This window comes from Uloborus diversus, chromosome 4, assembly GCF_026930045.1.
Source record: "Uloborus diversus isolate 005 chromosome 4, Udiv.v.3.1, whole genome shotgun sequence".
Lineage (NCBI taxonomy): Eukaryota > Metazoa > Arthropoda > Arachnida > Araneae > Uloboridae > Uloborus > Uloborus diversus.
Genome location: NC_072734.1, coordinates 17,058,400 through 17,078,717, shown reverse-complemented (window position 1 = coordinate 17,078,717; position 20,318 = coordinate 17,058,400). Strand labels below are relative to the sequence as shown.

Genomic DNA, 20,318 nt, shown 5'->3' with positions numbered 1-20,318 from the left:
CGGTGACTGTTGATCACAAAGAAAAGGAAGGAGTATTGGTCGTTATTAGAGCTTTACAAGTGATTGGCGAATTCCTGAAGAACACTTTGCAATCTCCAAATCTTTCCCATATTACAAGTGAGCTGCTGTTTCAGTCCTTGTCAGAAAACACAAGAAAAGTTATCACTCATTTGCGAGATTCCCTTTCGCATGCTGAATCGTTGTCCGAGAGAAACAAAGTAGAAAATAATTCGGATCCAAATTTTTTAATTAATTTACAAAGTGATATCAAAAAAATTGATGCTGTATTAATTGATATTCTTTACAGCTACAAAACTAAAACGCTAAAAACTCTTCTCCTGAAAATTATTAACTGTAGTAATTTAGATGAAATGAAAGCAATAGCTGAAATATTTAACAGCGAGAATAGAAAAATGGTTGAATGTTTCGCGGAGACTAGTGAAGATCGTCTAGAAAAACTAGTTGAGAAGCTAAACCGTGAAGTAAGTGAAAAATCGTGTTGGGAAAGGCACTTGTTTGAAGAAGTTTTCATTTCAATACAAAGTTACAAAAACAAGTCGAAAACTGCAAAGGAACATTATTATAGTACATTTAACCATCTAACAATGATGATGAAGAGGTATTCTATTAATTTCGATTATATTTCCTTCAAAGAAGTAAAATTTGCCGCTTTTGGAATTTTGAATCATATGGGTAGCAAAATAAAAAATATATATTACAAGCAAATTGCCGAATTAATATTAAAAATTTGTCGTACCATTTCAGCTAGAACTGACAGCTGTAAGCTGGAGAAAATAGTTTTAGAAATTCTTCATCTAGTTGATTTCGGATGGAATGATATACGATGCATACAAAAATTAAGAGAAAAGTTAAAAATTAAAAATTCACATACTAAAAAAACTAGAACTGGTTGTCTGTCTAAAAATGACGCCAGATTTCAGCTATCAACTAAACTATGTTCCTTAAAAGATTTACTATTTGACATTGATTTATACGAAAAAATAGCTTTAAATTTCTCTCCATTCCTGAAGAATGAAAAATTGCAGTCACAGGTTGAAATGCTTGTACTTGATGTATTGTCAATTTATTCTGACCAGTGTCGACTTGAAAATAATCTATATTTTCTTGATCAAGATTTCCCCATATTAATTGGCAGATCCTTAAGAAATCACTTGGCTCATCATAATGACATCGTTGATGCAATTGCTTCGCCCTCAAAGTTCCTGGTTTTGAATGCTAAGAAACTGATTGAAGACGACGTCATTCAAAATCTGTGTAAAATTGGAAGATTCATTGCAGATGACCCTTTACGATTGAAAATAAACCGAGATAAAGATATCATGACTGTGGATGATCAAGAGAAAATGTTCAATGCTTTAGAGACGGGTAACCTAGAAATGTTTCAGTACTACCTAAAACAAGGGGCAGATACACGTGGGAGAGACATACATTCATGGACCGCTTTGCATTTTGCAGTCAAAGGTTCTACTCTGGAAACCGTGAAATTACTTATTGATAATGGTGCTGATGTTCACGCTGTTGATTGTAAAGGACAAACGATGTTACATATTGCTGCAAGATATGGAAGAGAAAATGTGATGGAATATTTGATAAAAAATGCTAGCTTACATATTAATTCGTCTGATAGTTACGGAAAAACGGCACTACATATCGCAGCTGAAAATGGCTATCTGCATATCGTTAAAATTTTACTGAAAAACAAAGCTAACTTTTCTGCCAGAGATAAGAATTATAATTCACCTATATTTTACGCTACAAGAAATAATCGTAGAGAAGTCATTGATATTCTTTTAGGAATGTTTCAGAATGTTGAATCTATAGAAGCTTCCTGTGGGTTAACCCTGTTGCACGAAGCTGCCAAACAGGGGTTCATTGGTTTAGTCGAACTCTTTCTTCTAAAAGGAGCGAGGATCAATGCTAGTACTGACCAAGGTTTGACACCTTTACACACCGCTGCTTCCAATGGTCACACAAACGTTGTTGATGTATTCATTTTGAATGGAGCCAACGTTAATGCCGAGACAATCCATGGTTATACCGCAGTACATTATGCGATTGAAAATGGGCACGGAACAGTGGTTGAAGTGCTCTTGGAGAACGGTGCTAATGTCGATGCTGTAGACAGCATTTACAAGAAAGCACCTTTGCATCGTGCTGTGAATTATGGATTTAACAACATCGTTCAGGTTTTGCTGAAACATGGAGCACAGGCTGATCTTCCTGATTCGGATGGAATGACGCCTCTTCATTTTGCTGCAGCAAATGGTCAATCGGAAATAGTAAAAGATCTTCTTGCATGTAACGTTAACGTTGATGCAAATAATTTATATATACGTACTCCTTTACATTTAGCAGTTGAAAATAACCGCACGGAAATTGTAGAATGTTTAATAAAGTACAACGCAAATGTTGACGCTAAAGATATCGAAGGTTTAACGCCGTTGCACATAGCTGCTTATAAAGGCAATGTTAACATTTGTCAACTTCTGATTGAGAAACACGCAGACGGGGACAATACAGATATCTATGGATTTGTGCCTCTACATAAGGCAGCTGCTAATGGTAACACGGAAATACTGGATCTCCTTCTAAACTGCAAAGTTGAAATCAATGCTGTTAATGATAGTGGAGTGACGCCCTTACTTTTAGCTGTTTTTAATGGTAATAAAGACGCTGTCAATTTTCTGATGGAAAACAAAGCCGAAATTAATATCCTAGGACATTTTAATGTAGTACCTTTGCTCATTGCGTCCATCTGTGGGGGCCACGTTGACATTGTTCAAATTTTGGTTCAAAAAACAGCTGACAAATTAACACTGACTAATGCATTATATCTAGCTGTGAATAATGGTGACGAGCAAATATTAAAGGCTTTAATTGAAAATGGTGTTCTGTTAAAAGGACAGACGAACAGTGTTACACTTTTAAACATGGCCGTTCAATTTGGTCAAGAACACATTGCTGAATACTTAGTAGAATATGTAGTTGAAGATGATACAGATGTTCACGATGCTCTAAATTTTTCCATTCTACGAGGATTTACAAATACTGTGAGGCTATTGATTACTAGATGCGATGTAAAGAATAAATTTTCTGACAATGTTACGTTTTTACATAATGCTGCTGCCGTAGGGCGCTTAGATATTGCTGAACTGTTAGTAGAAAAGGGGGCAGATATTCATGCTCAATCCGTTCAAAATAAAACGCCGTTGTTCTCTGCCGCAGAAGCAGGACATGATGATGTTGTTGCATTTTTAGTATCAAAAGGCGCCAAAGTGAATTTTGAAACAAATGCAGGTCTAACGCCAATGCATGCAGCTGCTGCTTACGGTTACAGCGACGTTGTAAAAGTTTTGCTGGAAAATCAAGCAAATGTTGCGAGCAAAAGTTACAAGAATAGGACTGCATTAGAGTTAGCAATTGGACATGGTCATCTTCATGTGGTGAAGACACTTTTGCATAATAAAAATATTGATGTAGATTTTAGGAGTAGTGACGACTGGACAATTCTGCATATTGCTGCTCAAGCATCAAACCCAGAAGTTGTAAATTATTTAATAGAAGAAGGCTATGACGTACATGCAAGAGATGCTTTTGGTTTAAAGCCAATACACATAGCAACTAGAGAAGGACACATTGATACTGTAAAACTCTTTCTCAAACGTGGGCTGTCCATTAATGAAATTGATGACCTTGGTCTAACATTGATACATCATTCTGCCATGAAAAATCAGTTAGAAATTATGAAATTCCTTCTAGCAGAAGGTGCTGATGTTTGTGCCCAAGATTTGACAGGATTTACTCCTTTGCATGTTATTGCAAAATTTGGCTGTAGAAATGCCGTGCAACATTTATTAGAAAATGGAGCTATCTATGATGCAGTAGACATGCTCAATAGGAAACCTCAAGAAATGGCCGGTTAATAACGATGTTACCGAAATATTTGATTTGACAAACAAGTTTTTTAAAGCTGTGGAACGAAATGTACTGTCAGATGTTGAAAACTGCATTGAAAAATTAGCATTTGTCAATCTAAAAAGCGTGCAAAACGAGACGCCATTGCATTACGCAGTTTGGAAAGGTTACGTTGAAATAGTAAATATCTTGTTGCAAAATGGAGCAAATCCGAATTTAACAGGAAAAAATGGATGCACTCCTCTGCATTATGCAGTTAAATATTCTTTTTTAAATATCGCGAAAGCTCTCTTAGCTAGTGGTGCAGTATACGATGTTGTCGATTACAGTGGAAAAAAGCCTCTAGATTTTTTCTGAGGACAAAAGCATAACAAATGTACTGCAATTGTTGAGTAAATCCTTTAAAAATATTAAGGACGGTAATTCAAAATTTATTCATGATTTGAATAAAGTCAAGGACATTTCTACTATTAAGGCAATAATGTGTGCCAAAAATTCTGGAAATGAAACACTAGTTGTTTTCGCAATGGAAAAATAACTTCGAACATACACAGCAGCTAAAAAATATAGCACAAGGTGATACAAACAGTCAAATAAATAAAGCTTTGCAGCTGGCTCATCAATCAAATTACCGGAAGGCTTTAAATCTACTCAAAACTTTACTGAAAAAACGAGAAGAAATTTTAGGTGAGGACAATCCTGGAACTTTCGACATTCAGAGCTATATAACTGATGTGTTGTTTGAGCAAGGAGCTTATCCAGAAAATTTAGATATACTTAAAAAAATGCTCAAGAAACAAACTGCAATACTAAGTTCAAAGCATAACGACACTTTAACAACAAAAAATTCCCTTTGCTGCTGTATTAGGTAGTTTAGGACATTCGGAAGAGTCTTTTGAAAGTTCATCGGGAAGTTCTTCAGACTCGAAAAGAAATTTTAGATTCAAACCATCCTGATATTTTTATATACCGAGTTTCAAATGGCGTTACTATTAAGCGAACGTGGAAGTCATGAAGAAGCATTAGTTATTAATCGCAAAATGTATGAAAACAGGCTGAGAACTTCAGGCCCAAATGACCAACATACTCTTCGTGCTCAAAATAATATTGCTATGGTTTTGAGAAAGCAAGGCAAGTATGATGAAGCACTAAGAATGTATGAAGAAGTGCTTGAAAGGAAGAAAATCTGTTTCGGCTTCAAGCATTTCGAAACATTAATAACATTACGGGGAATTGCTCTTGTCCTTCAAAACCAGGGAAAAGAACAATTAGCTCTAGAGACTTTGCGCAAAATATTGGACATACAAAAAACTGATCTCGGTCCAATTCACCCACAAACTTTGACTACGGAGCATAATATAGCGAACCTCTTCTATTCTCAGTATAAATACACCAGTGCATTGGAATCATATGAAAGATTTTCTTAATCAGAAAAAAATTGTTTTTGGAGATTACCATCCTCTTGTTCAAGAATCTTTAGATAAAATAGAATTCATTAAGCAGAACTTTAAAAGTCGATCAAATTTCAATATTGAAACCTATTTTCGCAATCAGAAGGAGATTAATGTAGCGGCCAGCAACGGGTGACACAAAAAAAGTTCAATTTTTACTTGACAACGGAAGCAGTGCAAATGTGAAAGATATTGATGGCAAAACACCGTTACATTTTGCTGTGAGCAATGGACACGCAAGCGTTGTTGAAATCTTACTGGATAACGGTGCAGATGTTAGCGAAGTTACTAATGAAGGGAATACACCTTTGCACTTAGCAGTTTCTGAAAATCTTCACACAATTGTTAACATTTTGTTGCAAAAACATGAATAATCGCGAACGAATTAAATTCCTGAACATGCAAACCTTTAAAGAAAGTATGACAGCACTTCACATAGCTGCCCGAAATGGTAACCAAGCAATAGCCAAGACGTTACTTGCACATGGTGCTACTTATAACGATAAAAACTCTGATGGGAAGACACCATTAAAATCTTTCGGAAAATGAAGATGTATCGAAGCTGTTAGAATTACTTGATGAATTATTTCAAGATGCAGAAACTAATAATTTGGGGATTTTCAGCAAACTAAAAGGCTTAGACGATTTTGCAGTAATGACAAATGCTCGTAATAGTCTTGAGAATACATTGTTGCAAGTTGCGATTGTTAACAAAAGTAGAAACGTCTCTGATAAATTGTTGCAAATGTTGCGAAATGTAGAATGATTGGAGTAAGACTATTCACAAATCCGATAAACTATAGGAGGTGCTATACACTATTCCACCAATGGTTGCTGAAAGAGGGGAAACAAGCAAATCCAGTAACTTATAATTTGCTTTTAAGTTTAGCGAATGACAGTAATTTTCTACCTATTTATAAAGTTAAATTTGAGGCACAAAGAAGCAAAGGGATGTAAGGGACAAAATTAAAAGTTTGGAGATAACCAGTACATATGGTAGGTGAATCTCTCCTCTGTCTTGGGGAAAGAGATGGTACTAGTCGCCATTGGTAGTTACTGCTATACAGCATGATTTAGAAAAAAAATCAATGGAAGCTTACCTAGGATGTCATCTTCAAACGCGTTTTACTCAAAACTTGAAAATGTCCACTTACATCCCTTTGCTTCTCACTGTCTCATTTGTGTTCTTTTGAAATTACATTAACATCACAAAATACCAGAAGCCTACATCTTACCGTAAAAAAACCCGAATGTTTTACCCCTTTGACTAATTTCTTAAATCACCGCAAGTTGGCGTATTCAAGAACTAGAACTGCGAATTATCGAGACGGGACTTTTCGGTACATTAAACTTGGCAAGAGGTTCATGTGAAGTCACTAATTCATATTTTTCTTCGAACTGTATCCCAGATACTTTTTCGAGGTTTCACGATTCTGATTTTTCGCCTCATGCGAAGGACTTGGCTTCTAAGAGCAGGAATTAAAATGGGGTTAGCAAGTCCAATCATCGGCTCAGCAAAAGCTGACCCATAACCCCCAAGTCACGTGACTCAACAACGACGAATGATTGGCGCGTTTTGCGTGAAACGAGCGGAAGAAACCTGATTTCTTCCAATTCTTTGCTTCTATCACGTGACTTGAGATCTTGGTTTCATGAATGAAAATCTTCACTCCCACTATTTTATCTCTTCTCAATGCTTGGCTTCCTCTAAATCTGATAGCAATAACCGACAGAAAAGTATCGAACGAATTTGTGATGTCATAATGCACGTAGTTCCACGGACAACTTGATTTCTTCAGTATGATTGCACAAAATCTAAAACTCATGCTCCTTTTTTTTTTAAATTAATAGAAAGTGCCATGGATGACAAGATTTGACAAATGAAATGTTAAATGTTTCGGCAAACTTTTACTCCCCCGTCCCACGCTACATTTGTAGGTCGAAAATTTTGTTCCAGTTAGTTGTTACATTAGTTGTTGTCCTATACATTGAACATTCTTTTGCATGACCCTAAAATGGTGGATTGTGTCCGCACATGAAATGTAACATTCTTGCAAAACTTATCGCTCTCGTCCAATAACTTCTTAATCTTGAACCCTAAAACGCAGTTTTTAGGCTGTCTTTCATAGTCTTGATGGGGTTGATTGGGAGTTCAAGATCCCCTTGGATCCACGCTCGCTGGGTCGCGAGTACAATTGTAACAATAATTCTTTTTAATCTTTGAATGTGGCTTGTATGAGAAATAATATGCATTGGAATTAATGTATTAAACTTGAATAAATATAACTGGTAGCTCTACCAGTTTGTTTGACACTCTTGGCTTCCTTAAGAGGATTTTCCATCTCCAGCTCAGTCACTTTCCTATGCCGGTCTGATGAGTGCTAATAAGCACGAAACTGCAGTCCTCGGCTGGAAATGACTGAGTTGGCTGTGTATTTCATGTATTTCTGCCTTAGCCCGGGCCAAAGGGAACTTACTGAAAATTCATAGTTTATTTTTTCTAATTATTTTTGCATCAATTATTATCAATGATTTCATTGAATCATACTGCATACAGTTTAAAAACCCAAATAAAAATGACACTTAGAATTAGTTTCCTGTTCCTGAAAAAATAATGTAATAAGAAAATAAGTTTGCTTATGGATCATTGTACGAAACATGTAGGTTTTTGAAGTTGGAATTCATAAAAAAAAATTCTTCAATTTTTTTTAAGTTACTCTATATTGTTCCTCTTAGGCACCTCTTTACTCTCACATAGTCACATTCTTTATTGGTTATTTTGTAACTTTCATTTGAGGTTAAAATTTTGGATGTGAACGGAGGGTAACGGATAGTAAATATATAGTTTAAATGTTATTTTTAAACTTTTCATTTAAATAAACATTGCATCTTGTATGAGGAACACGATTTGAACTGATTAAAATGTCCACATCTTTCTTAAAATGGATTTTTAAAGAAAGTTGTATGCTCCATTTCTGATTGTATATCCTCTATTACATCTATACTGTAACGGAGGATAAAAATACTTATGTTTTGCTATGATCATTGTGTTGATTTAGGGTTAACGCAACATGTTATTTAGAATTTACTTGAAAAAAAAGTGATTCAATTTTAAGTATAATTTTTTTTTTTGTACATAAACAGTTCTTTCCTTTTTAATTCAATAACGGAGGATACACAAAGGCCCTATTTGACTTCAAACAGAATAATGCTGAAATTCTTTCACACTAAGTTCTTTAGCTTCACTATGAAGACCCAGAGTTGAAAAGGGCTAACTTGTGATTCTAAACCTCTGTAATGAGCTGCCAGTACTGCCGTCTATAGGAAATTCTATTACTTAATTGAAACCTGAACGGAGGATACAAGAAATACAGTCGAACCTGTCTATCTCGAACCTGCTTATCTCAAAAACCTGTCTATCTCGAAATTTTTTAATTTCCCTGAATTTTCAGCCAAAATTTAATGTATTTTTCATGTTTATCTCAAAAAAAAAAAAAAAATCCCGAATACAACTATATCTCGAATTCCAGCAATGCTGACATTTTCGAATTCGAAGTCCAGCAATCTTCAAAACAGCAAACAACTTTCCTTAAACACAGAAATAATTCTCAAGGGCAGGGGAGAAAAAAAAAGGAGAAATGCACCTAGGTATTATTTTTTTTCAGAAAGACTAACGAAAGGACAGTCATTTCGAGCACTTTCTCGGAAGCAGAGCAGAGGGCAGAGAATGGGACAATGAGGAGAGGGCTGGGCTTGACAGATTTGACATGTGGGGTCATTTTTCAAGTTCATAGTTTAAGGTCATTCAAATAAAAATCCGTTTCATTATCTATTATCTGGTTTAAGTACTGATCCGTGAGTGATCTCTTGCTTGAAATTGTGATTGCGTAGAAAACCAAGATGATAGGCGTGAAAAGAAAGCTAAAGATTTTTTCAAATGATGAAAAAGTGAAATTTCTTGAATTTTTGGACGGCAATCCATTAATGAAGAAAAATGAAATTGCCGCCAAGTTAAGTATGTACAATAGGGCAAGAGCCATTGCCAACCTCAAGAGAGGATATTTGAATCTAAAAAAAATCAGGCACCGAAAAACAATAAAAGACTACATATTTTGCTTGCAAAAGGTATGCTTAAAATTTCATTACTGTCAAAATGATTCCTTAAACTTGCAATAAAGTGCTTAGTATGAAATAGTAGAATAAATACCTAACAAAACTATTACGGAAGAATTTTAATATTTCGCATGTTTAGTCTTTGGTATAAAATTCAAAAATTTTCATCATCAGATTCCAAATTTCAATAAGTTTCACAAAGCCTCCGTATTTTGAAACCTCTTTATCTCGCATTTTTTTTTTTTCTATCCCGTGAAATTCGAGATAGACAGGTTCGACTGTACTGTGACAGGGATTCAAAAGATTATGAATGCTATATATTTTTTTATTTTACAACTTAATTCTTTTAACCTATTAAAAAAACATCAAATGATTTAAATTTCACTATTAAATCTGTTATATTTTTTTGAATTGAGTAAATAAATGAAAAAGTACATGGGATGAAATGTGTTGGGACATGTAACGGCATAGGCGGATTTACGGGGGTGCCAGGGGGTGCGCCGCACCCCCAAAATTTTTGGTTGGGTTTTGAAAAAAATTAGTTTAGTATATTTCACTCACAAACGCAGTTGGGGGAGAAATTCATAGCTGCTATACTAGTAAATTTACTTAAATCCAGTGTATCATCACACGTCCCTAGTGAAAGAAAAACATAACTGTGCTCATATTAAGAATTAAAGTAAATTTATTCATTTGGAGGAAAAAAAACCTAATAAATAATTTCATGCAAATAAGGAAACTTCTCAAAGAATTTATTGTTCAGTGCCATGTTATTGTGTAGAATAATTGCATGTTCTGTAATTGGGTCCAAAATAAATAGTCAAAAAAAAAAAAAAAAACACATGGCTATTGCAAAAAACTTGATCAATAAAATCTACACCGAAATCAACCGAAAACCAAAAATTTTAAGGTAAAATATCAAAATTTTTTGACGGAGGACTACCGGACAATTTACTGCAGTTGTGCATCCAGGGGGGAAGGGGCACAAAACTGGTGACCCTCCCCACAAAATGCTGAGTAGAAGTTTTTACAAAAATGTTCTGTATTATTGAAGAGAAGAAAAGATCTCATTTTGGGAAAACGCAGTTATTTTACGGAAAAAAAAGAACGTTGGGAAAAAATCTTAATTTCTCTTTCAAAAAGAAATATTGACATATAAATTTTTCAACAGCTTTAGATTATTGGCATCGAATTGTGTGCCTTCTCGCACAATCCTCTTTCTTTCATATCTCCCTCTCCCCTTTTTTTTATTTTTTTCTATTTCGTTTTCATTTTATCTATTGGTCCTCAAAATGCTTCTTCTCCAAATCTTGGGCTTCACTTTCGTAAAATTTCCAAGGAAGATCTTCTAATCACCTAAATACATCGAAAATCGTTTAAAATTTCGTTTTTGGAGCTTCAGTTTTGAAAAACTGCAGTGTCCCTAACGTTACCAAATATGGTCTTACACTCATGTGTTTAAGACTTTAATTTTGGAAAATATTCGAACAAGGGCCTCTGACCCCCCTTTCTCTATTATCATCAAAGAATGTTAATATTTTGGTTTTGAAAACTACTATTTAGAAACATTTAAGTGGGAGAATCCTTTTTTTTTAATACCATGGATTATTGCAGAAGAACTTCAATTTCGAAAATTTTCCAGGGGAGAGCTCCAGAACACCCCGTCCGGTAACAGCATCAAAAATTGTCCTCCGTAGTATTTTTGGAACTTCAGTTATGAAAAGTTAAAGAGGTAGCGTGGGGGAGGGGGTTACGTATTTCTATCTGCTTTTCAAAAAATCGATTGGAGGCAGTCTACGAGTCTCATTCATAACCCAAACTATAAATATGGACTATAACCACATTTATAAGACTAAAATTTCTAAAAATAGCCTTGGAGCCACACGTACCTTTCTTGCCTCTAAAATATCACCAAGAACTGTAAAACTGCGTTTTCAAAACTATTATTTCAATTTTTTTCTGGGGCGTGAATCCCATTCCAAACCAGTAGCTAGATTCACCCATTGCTTCTAATATCGACTTTCGTTTAAGACTTTTTCTGCAGTTTGAAATGTTAAGAATTGCCCATCCCCTAATCTTACTAAATATGGTTTACATCGCGTTTTTTAGACTTAAAAGTGTGGCCCGCCCTAAAATTATTTTCTGATTTCGCCACTGCCTTGTTATTCCGGAAATAGCCCCCCCCCCCCTCCTCAGATCCCTGTTATTGTTGCACCCCCAAATATTTCGGCCTAAATCCGCCTATGGTAACGGAGGCATACAAGTATCCCTCCGTTCAGTGAAAAAAACATTTAAAAAATTTTATAACATCATTAATTTGTATTGATCATTTTCAAAATTTGTTATACTTTCCTAAATCTCATAAAAAAGTGCTTAAAAATAAATATTTTTGAATCTAACCACCTTGAACCTAAAAAAGCGCGTTTTTTGTAGAATGACCCTCTTATAGACAAAAAATATTTTAAAACAAATTTAAACAATCTGAAATCTATTTACATTTAATACAACTATTTACAATCTTTGATTATTTATATTTTGGAAAAGCTTTTGCCTAACATTTTTCTGCATTTCATCTTTTGCCAAGTACATCAAATCCCCATTCCTCAAAATTTTTTATATTAATCTTTTTTTTCGCATAATTACCTTCATTTAAATATTTTAAATAGATTTTTTTGCATGAATAATGGTTGAATCTTCACCACATTTTCTTGTTAGTGAAGATTCATTAACAAAGTGCTTTATCAAAAGTTTGGAGAGCTTGTCATAAAATATGGATAACTGAAGCTTTCTCCGAAAACAATTTTTAAATTTTGTCAAAAATACTCTACACTTACAACAAAATTTAAACAGACGGGTGCCGGCAGACATTTAAATTTTTTTCAATACTTATGTATCTCGTTTTTAAGCAGTCTTGAATTATCTTTTGTTTACTTGTGAGATAAAGTGCAAATCAAGTAACCTAAAGGCTTTTCAATAGTCATTTTCTATAAATCTTTATAACAAACTATGGGAATATAGGAAATATAGGACAATTTTCAAAAAATATAGGAAATACAGGACACTTTTGTTGCTTTTTTGAAAATATAGGAAATATAGGATATATAGGACTACTTCTACCCCTGAACTTTAGATAAAACAGCTTGCATAGGTGCCACAATATTTCATCACTTTTCATATTTAGAATAAAAAATAAAAGAAAAATAATTAGTGATGATCTATACGCACTATCAAAGCTATGTTTATAGTGCGGTGTGTGGGAATTTCAGTGATGTTAAAAGGATGAAAGTACATTCACAAAGTCAATGTTTAGAAATCAATAACATAGCTGAAACTTAGCATCATGATTCATTTCCAAATATTTTCATGTTAAGAGCGAGAAATTCGCTTTAGCTCTAAAATGCGTTGCTCCTGAAAAACTCGCGTTTTAGCCATTTCGCATAAATCGAATCGCGTTGTAGCGGGAGTTGACTGTACTACTTTTTTTCATTGCTTATGAAATTAATTGTAATGTTTTTCTCTATAGCTTGCAATGAAAATCGGCCCGGTTACTTCTGACCGATTTTTTTGACCGCCATTCCTCAGTATGGGAGTGTAACCCCCCCCCCCCTAAAATGGCAGTCTGTGTCCACCTCTGTCTTTAAGCAAGAACAAATATCAATTATTGTGCATGAAAAAATAAGGCATCCTCTGAAAGTAAGCCCCAGTATATCTTCTGCAGCAAAATTAATATAAAACCAGGTCTTATTTTCGGGGGAAGTTGCTCATATATTTCATTTAAAAAGTTAACTAATCGTTAGACAAAAGATAACTGTATGTATACTGAAGAATACGCATTATTGTTCGTGATAAAATTCTCGGATTCACCTTTTTCGGAAGAGAATGCAGTCTCTTGTATTACATGATAAAACTTTTCGATTGCAATTCGTAAGCAAAAGTCATTTTTACATTTAGTTGGTTGGAGAACATGACGGATCTAATAATTGGCGCGTTCAAGTTTCGACAGGTGTTTTCTTAATAATTAATTATATTTAGTGCACAATTTTAAAAGAGCAAAGGAGGGAACATTGATAAAGCTCTTGAATCACACTTAGCACACTGAACTTTCATACAAGAAAAAACTAATCTGCAAAAAAAAAAAAAAAAAAGACTGCGTCATACTTGTGGTTCATTCCTCCTCTTTTCCACAATTTTGCTACTAGATCCAATATAGTTGATGTTAGGTATTTAGTCGGAATAAAATATAATAAGGAGATACCAATCTTTATAATTTAATACAAAAAAAAAATCATTAATGGATAGATTTTCTGTGATTGATTGTTGTGTACCAAATCAATTTAAGCGCTTTTCTCCTGAAATTATAAAGATCTTCGAAAGTGTTTATGACATAGTTCTTTCTGTTCTGAAGTCTCGATTCTATAATTATTATAACGTCAATTTAATATAAGTATCATTTCATTGTAGTAGTCTTTTACAAGACTATGACTTTCTTTTTTACTGATTCGCAGTCCTATGAAATGTTTTTCTTCGTACAGTAGATCTTTCAATAGTTTTAAGAGTCTTGTCATGTAACTAGCCATGACCAGCAGTGGTAATCATCATCTGAAATCGGTTTTTCTGAACATCATCCTTTTCTTCTTTATGAAATCTGGGACGATTTTATTTATTTATTTATTTTTATGTTTTGAGTTCCATGTATTTTTAAATATAAGTTACAAAAAAATAGAGGAAAGTAAAATACCATGATAAATTTTCGAAAGAAACTTAAACACATGATCTATTAATCCTACTATTTAAGCTATATGTTACTTAAAGTACAAGAATGCGAAACTTTCATCAAAATGACATTGAAGTAAATTTTTAAAACAATAGTTACTTTTTGATGACAAGTATTTTGGTTCTGGGTATATTTTTGAGCAATCACGATTGCTTATTATTCTCACTTGACTGTTTTGATGTGCTATCATTTTATTTTCCCGCCAGCACTCTCTGCAGCATCACCGTCGACCGGCTCCTCACGATGCTGCTCCTATAGCGAAAACCGTCTCCAGGTTGCATACATATACAGCACACACGCCGCGCATACAAACACAACTACACACACACGCGCACCCACAAAAACATACACCTACACACACATACACAAGCACATATACACACGAACACATACACACTCACATATACATACACACACGCATACATACAGACACCTACACATACACACACCTACACATACACACACCTACACACAACTACCCACACACTCATCACACTCATGCCTGAACACAGACACAAACACATATGCCTACACACACATACACATTCCCCACCACACACAAACGCTCATACACACAACTACCCAGACACTCATACCTGCACACAGACACAAACACGCATGCTACACACACATGCACATACCCCCCTACACACAAATACACATACTTCCACACGCACATAAACACACATGCCTACATACACACACACACTCGTGATTGCGAAAAACATAACTTGAATTCAAGAAGTCAAAATTCAAATTATTTTTTTTTTTTAATTTTATTGCAAGTAAGCCATTTTTACTTTCTTCTATATCTAATATATAGAAGAAAGTATTGGATTCGTGCAAATTTTCGAATTTCGAATTTTGACGGATTCGAACGTTTTGAGGTGTGCTGAGTCCATTTCGACTATTTTTGGAAAATGTCTGTCTGTCTGTGTGTGTATGTGTGTGTGTGTCACGTCTGTGTGTGACCAGTTTTTTGTGGTCGCTCTACAGCAAAAACTACCGCATGAAATCGAACGAAATTTGGTACACATATGTGCCGCTATGTGAACTTGTGCCCATTGGTTTTTGGCGCGAATCCCTCCAAGGGGGGTGGAGCAATGGGACGTTTTTTGAGTTACGCGTGCTTGCTATTCCTCAGGAAGTAACTGGCGGAATCAAACAAAATTTGGTCTATATGTTGCCATTAACAGGAACAGGTGCTGATTTAATTTTGGTGTCAATAACTCAAACGGGGGTTGAGCTATAGAACGTTTTTTGTCGTCAATTGTGACTGCTGTACCTCAAGAAATAATGAACGGAATGAAAGAAAAATTTATCGGCAAGTAGCCCTTAGTGGGTATAAGAGCTGATTTTATTTTGGTGTCAACAGCTAAAAAGGGGGTAGCGCAATCACTCGTTCTTTTTTTCCATTGTGAGTGCCCTATCTCAAGAAGTAATGCTGCGTTCTGTTTGAAATTTGGAATATATGTGAATCCATATATAAACAGGCTTTGGTTCAATTTGGACGCCAATCGCTCCAAGAGGTGTTGATTTATTTTATTTTTTTTTGCGAATAAAAATAGCTTTCTTAATGCAACAATAAGAAAGATAAATCGTAATAGATTGTCGTCTGCGTATTTCTCGTGATTTTAATTGTATGGAAATGATCGGAAATATTATCTCATAGACTAATAATAAGAGTAGACCGAGCTTTCCCAGACTTGCTGATGAAAAAATTGGTTCATGGATACATCATGTGACTGGTGGAAGGCTTGGCGAAAACTTTGGCAGCATGGTTGCTAGATGGCAACATTATCTATAGTGTGGCACTCGACATGTATTTTAAGACGTAATGTGTTTTCATTATAATTTTTTTCCAGATGCAGAGATTGAACTGTTTTTCGTTTAGTTATGCATTATTTTGACATTAGTAATTAGTTTTTGATTACAGTTTTCAGTAACTTTTATTTCATTCGGAACTGCTACGTCAGCGTTGGCGTGAACGTAATGGCGTAAACCTTTTGCGTTAACGCAAAAATGTACTAATCGGTATCTTAAATTGAAATTGTAGGTAAAAATCTTACCGTTTGCCTATTCTTTTTGGGCGTTTGCATCTTTAATGTCTTAGAGAGTTATTGAAATTGACTAAAGAAAATGCACTATACTATCTAAATGAAAAACTCACTATATTAACAAAATATTTGCAACTTAGAATAACAAATTTACAAATCGGACTCCATAAAAGATCATTCTTCCGTGTTCCATCAATTCTATTTATTTTAATTTCTCGCCGGCGTTGATCGTCTGCTACGATCAATGCCCGCTGTTGCTAGGATATCCACCAGTCACATGGTTTGGTTTATTAGCAGCAAAAGGGTTGCCATAGCTCGGTCTATTCTTATTATTAGTCTATGGTATTATCTCAATGATTTAAAATTTTTAACTGTTGCTATCTTATGTTTGTTAATAAATAAAATATTTGTAATTAATTTAAGCAAGGCTTTTAAAATAACTTTCATTTTTCGCTTTTTGCTTTGTTTTTGCAATAATTCAGACATTGGAATGGTCGTCAAGTTTTTTCATGTGAAATTTTGTTTTTGTTGGGAATATTAATTCCTCATCAAGCATGGGGAGGGATCAGAAAAAAAAGAAAAATATAGAAGAAAGTTTCGTGATAGCCACAACATACTAGTTTAATGTTGCATTCAAACAATAAGATAAGTTCACCAGTGATAGACAAGGTCCAGTAACCGACGATCATAAGTTTGGATTTAAATAATAAGTCTTTTAGGCGGGTGAAACTGATGTTGCTGTGTCCCTTGAATACGGTGCAGCCATCTAGTGCTATCAGAGTGAATTTTATGAGCCAGTTAGTATTTACAAGGCAGTGGTGGAAGGTTATGAACAGCTACCACGAGATCCGTTGTTGTGTTCCATGTTCATTTGAATATACTAAGACTTTATTTCTAAAAGTAAAGAACTTTTGTACGTTTTGAAGAGAAAAAGAGAATTTTGTCCATTACTCATCCATTTCTCCTCCTGTGTGTTGCTGGGTATCATCAGATTTTTCGGTTTCTGTTACTGGAGGTCGGATCTTTTTTCGAAATTGAGCAAATAAAAATGGAATGAACTAATTCAGAGGATCCAGAAGCGGCCAAACCTTAAATGAGATGTTGTTGCATGAGAGAAAAATCGTTACCAGACATCCCGGTTATCACATCCAGTGACTGCAGTTTCGGCCTTATTAGAACTCATTAGTCTGGATTAGTGAATAACAGAGCTGGAGGCAGATGTCAACTGTGCCAACAAACCGGCAGATAAAGTAAATTTATCTCTTCTCCTTAGCCCTCGGGTGAGGACTTAACTTACTGCTATATACTATCGAAGATAAACCAGGGATTCCATAAACATCAAAAAAATTAAGATACGCTGTCCTAGAAGATAAGTTACTTCATTTAAATTTGGTTTTTCCGCGGAAAGGAATGTTCTTTGTATTCTGGAAGTTATTTTTAGCCAACTTGTGCCACCTATAGAACTTTATTTTTTTCCTTCTTGGGGTAGTATTAACTTAAAACCTGGGGATATACACAAAATACAGTCGAATCCCGACTTACGCGAGGGATGCGTTCCAAGACTCCTCACGTAAGTCGAAATTTCGCGTTGTGGAAAAGTGTTGTGTCATATGATTTTTTTACTAACATACCCAATCATTTTAGACATTTAAACACGTTTTAAACTATTTTTGACCATTTGTTAACTATATATTACCGTTTCTTATATAAAGAGCTGAATTTTTACTCTATTTTTTTAAAAGTTGCATTATTCAACATAAAGTATTGTTACGATGCACAAAATCAATGATCAGTGGGAGAGAGATACATAAAAATAAAACAGTACGGAACGTACAGTATGTAGTAATAATAAAGCACTGCACTGCAATAGTACTATACAGTAGATACAATAAATTACATTTATAACTTAAAAATTGAAGATGATGATTTATCCTGCGCAATCTGATCGTCATTCTAATATATTTTTAAATACAGTAGCTTCGCAATTGCTTTTATAACATTTACATCTATGGTAATACCCCTCTGGGATCCCCTGGACTTAATACAGATTGCCTTCTCTTGACTTTTAATTTACGTATGAAAGATTCACCCATTCTACCTTCTACCTAATTGTCGTGCTATCTTCGACCCACTTTCTAGTTGTTCAAGCTTATCAAGAATCTTTACCTTTTCTAAAATTGTCCCAAACTTTTGGTTCTTGTTTCCGTCTTCAAACTTTATATGAAACAGCGTGCTTAGGTGCCACAATATCTCATCACCTTTCATATTTAGAATGTAAATGAAAAATGAGGAGTTAGGTAAAACATACACCTTAACAATGCTATGTTTATAGTGAGGTATGTGGGAACTTGCACCGTCAGTGATGCTGAAATGATGAAAGTACATTCACGAATTAGTGTTTAGTAGTCAATAACAAAACCGAAACTTAGCATCACAATAGGGAAGTTTTCGATTTTTCAATATTATTTTTATATGATAGAGTAACATGTATGAACATCATAGGTGAAAAAATTTTTGCGATACGATAAGTAGTTTTTTTTAAAATTAATTTTTAAAGTTCAAGCGCTTGTGACGTCAAATGGCATAGGAAGTGACGTCATGCGCTCTTCTGATAGGGGAGAAACCGAAGGGCGTGCATTCAACTTCGAAGACGAAACGTAAAAGGCTTATCTCCTCGCATTTCTGGAACATTAAACCTCTCATCCTCTCGGAAATATTCGAATACCATCATTGATGTTACTTGACGAAGATTATTTAGACTGTAATTTAACGAATCCGGCCTCCATAATGTGTTCAAAAAGACTATTGAATTTCTAAAAAATAAAAATATCAGTTGGCTCAAAATGTCCTAGCGAAAACAAGGGATTTTTCGGCGGAAAGCTGCCCATTAGTGCCCTGTGACGTAAGCTCGTGACGTTTCAGAAGAGCGCACTTTTGCGCGTGGATTTTTAAAAATTCATTAAAAATCAATCACGGTGTTTTAAAATTCGGCGATGGTGAATTTTTTAGTTTTGACGGTCAATTAACAATATCCAATAGCCAAAATATGAACATTTAATAGGTTGCAACTTCCCTATTCCTTTCCAAATATTTTCGAGTTGAGAGCGAAAAATTCGCTTTAGCTCTTAAATTCGTTGCTCCGGAAAAACTCGCATTATAGCCATTTTGCGTAAGTCGGATCGTGTTGTAGCGGGAGTCGACTGTAATGTTTTTTTGCGAAATGTATAAATAATTTGAAAGATATTGCTATGGCGCATTCATGTAGACACAGCTGTGCAAAATCATATAGCATATCGTCGCCTCACAGCAACAGTAGGATATCTTTGTTATTCCGGGGATTAGACGTCATTGTGTTGCTCTGAGGCGACGATATGTATTTATTTTTATGACCCTTTAGTAAATTTGTTCAAAAGCTGACAAATGTGTGTTGAGGACAGGGGACAGAAATTACATTTTGCCTACATTTAATTTTTTTAAATAAAATTTAAACACAAAATGTGGCTGATGCACATTTTATATATTCCTTATGAGCATTGCAAGTAAAACATGTCATTAAATGATGAAAATAAATATGTAGTTGAAAGATATGTATATATATATATATATATATATATATATATATATATATATATATATATATATATATATATATATATATATATATATATATAGCATTAGGACGCAAAAGTTAACGAGTTGAAAAAAAAAACAGAAGTGGAATGATGATTACTTTTTGTTTATGATTTTGCTCTGAGAACAAAAAGTAAGTTGAAAGTAGCATCACACACTGCCGTGCAAAGCGATAAAGTTGTATCTGCATCCGAGCTCAAAATGAGAAATAGCCTTTTAAAGTTTTGCACCTCCATGTATTTGACTCTGATGCAACTTTTTCAGAATTAAAAAAAAATATATTTCTCTTTGACTAAGTGAACATAAAACATCGTATTTAGCTGAAATATGTAGAAAAGAACCACCTGATGACCATAA

At 34.5% G+C, this 20,318-nt stretch overlaps 2 protein-coding genes across 2 annotated transcripts; both read left to right on the top strand.

The window, feature by feature from the left end:
* The first annotated feature begins 413 nt into the window (after nucleotides 1-413).
* Nucleotides 414-3,669, top strand: LOC129219888 (ankyrin-3-like). The gene is made up of 3 exons (XM_054854199.1): nucleotides 414-482; nucleotides 1,098-3,566; nucleotides 3,640-3,669. The coding sequence occupies exons 1-3, from the start codon at nucleotides 414-416 to the stop codon at nucleotides 3,667-3,669; spliced, it is 2,568 nt and encodes an 855-aa protein (XP_054710174.1).
* Nucleotides 3,670-3,764: 95 nt separating this feature from the next.
* Nucleotides 3,765-4,474, top strand: LOC129219885 (putative ankyrin repeat protein RF_1087). The gene is given in 3 exon segments (XM_054854197.1): nucleotides 3,765-3,939; nucleotides 4,043-4,284; nucleotides 4,286-4,474. Coding segments are annotated over 3 exon segments (606 nt in total).
* Nucleotides 4,475-20,318: the final 15,844 nt, after the last annotated feature.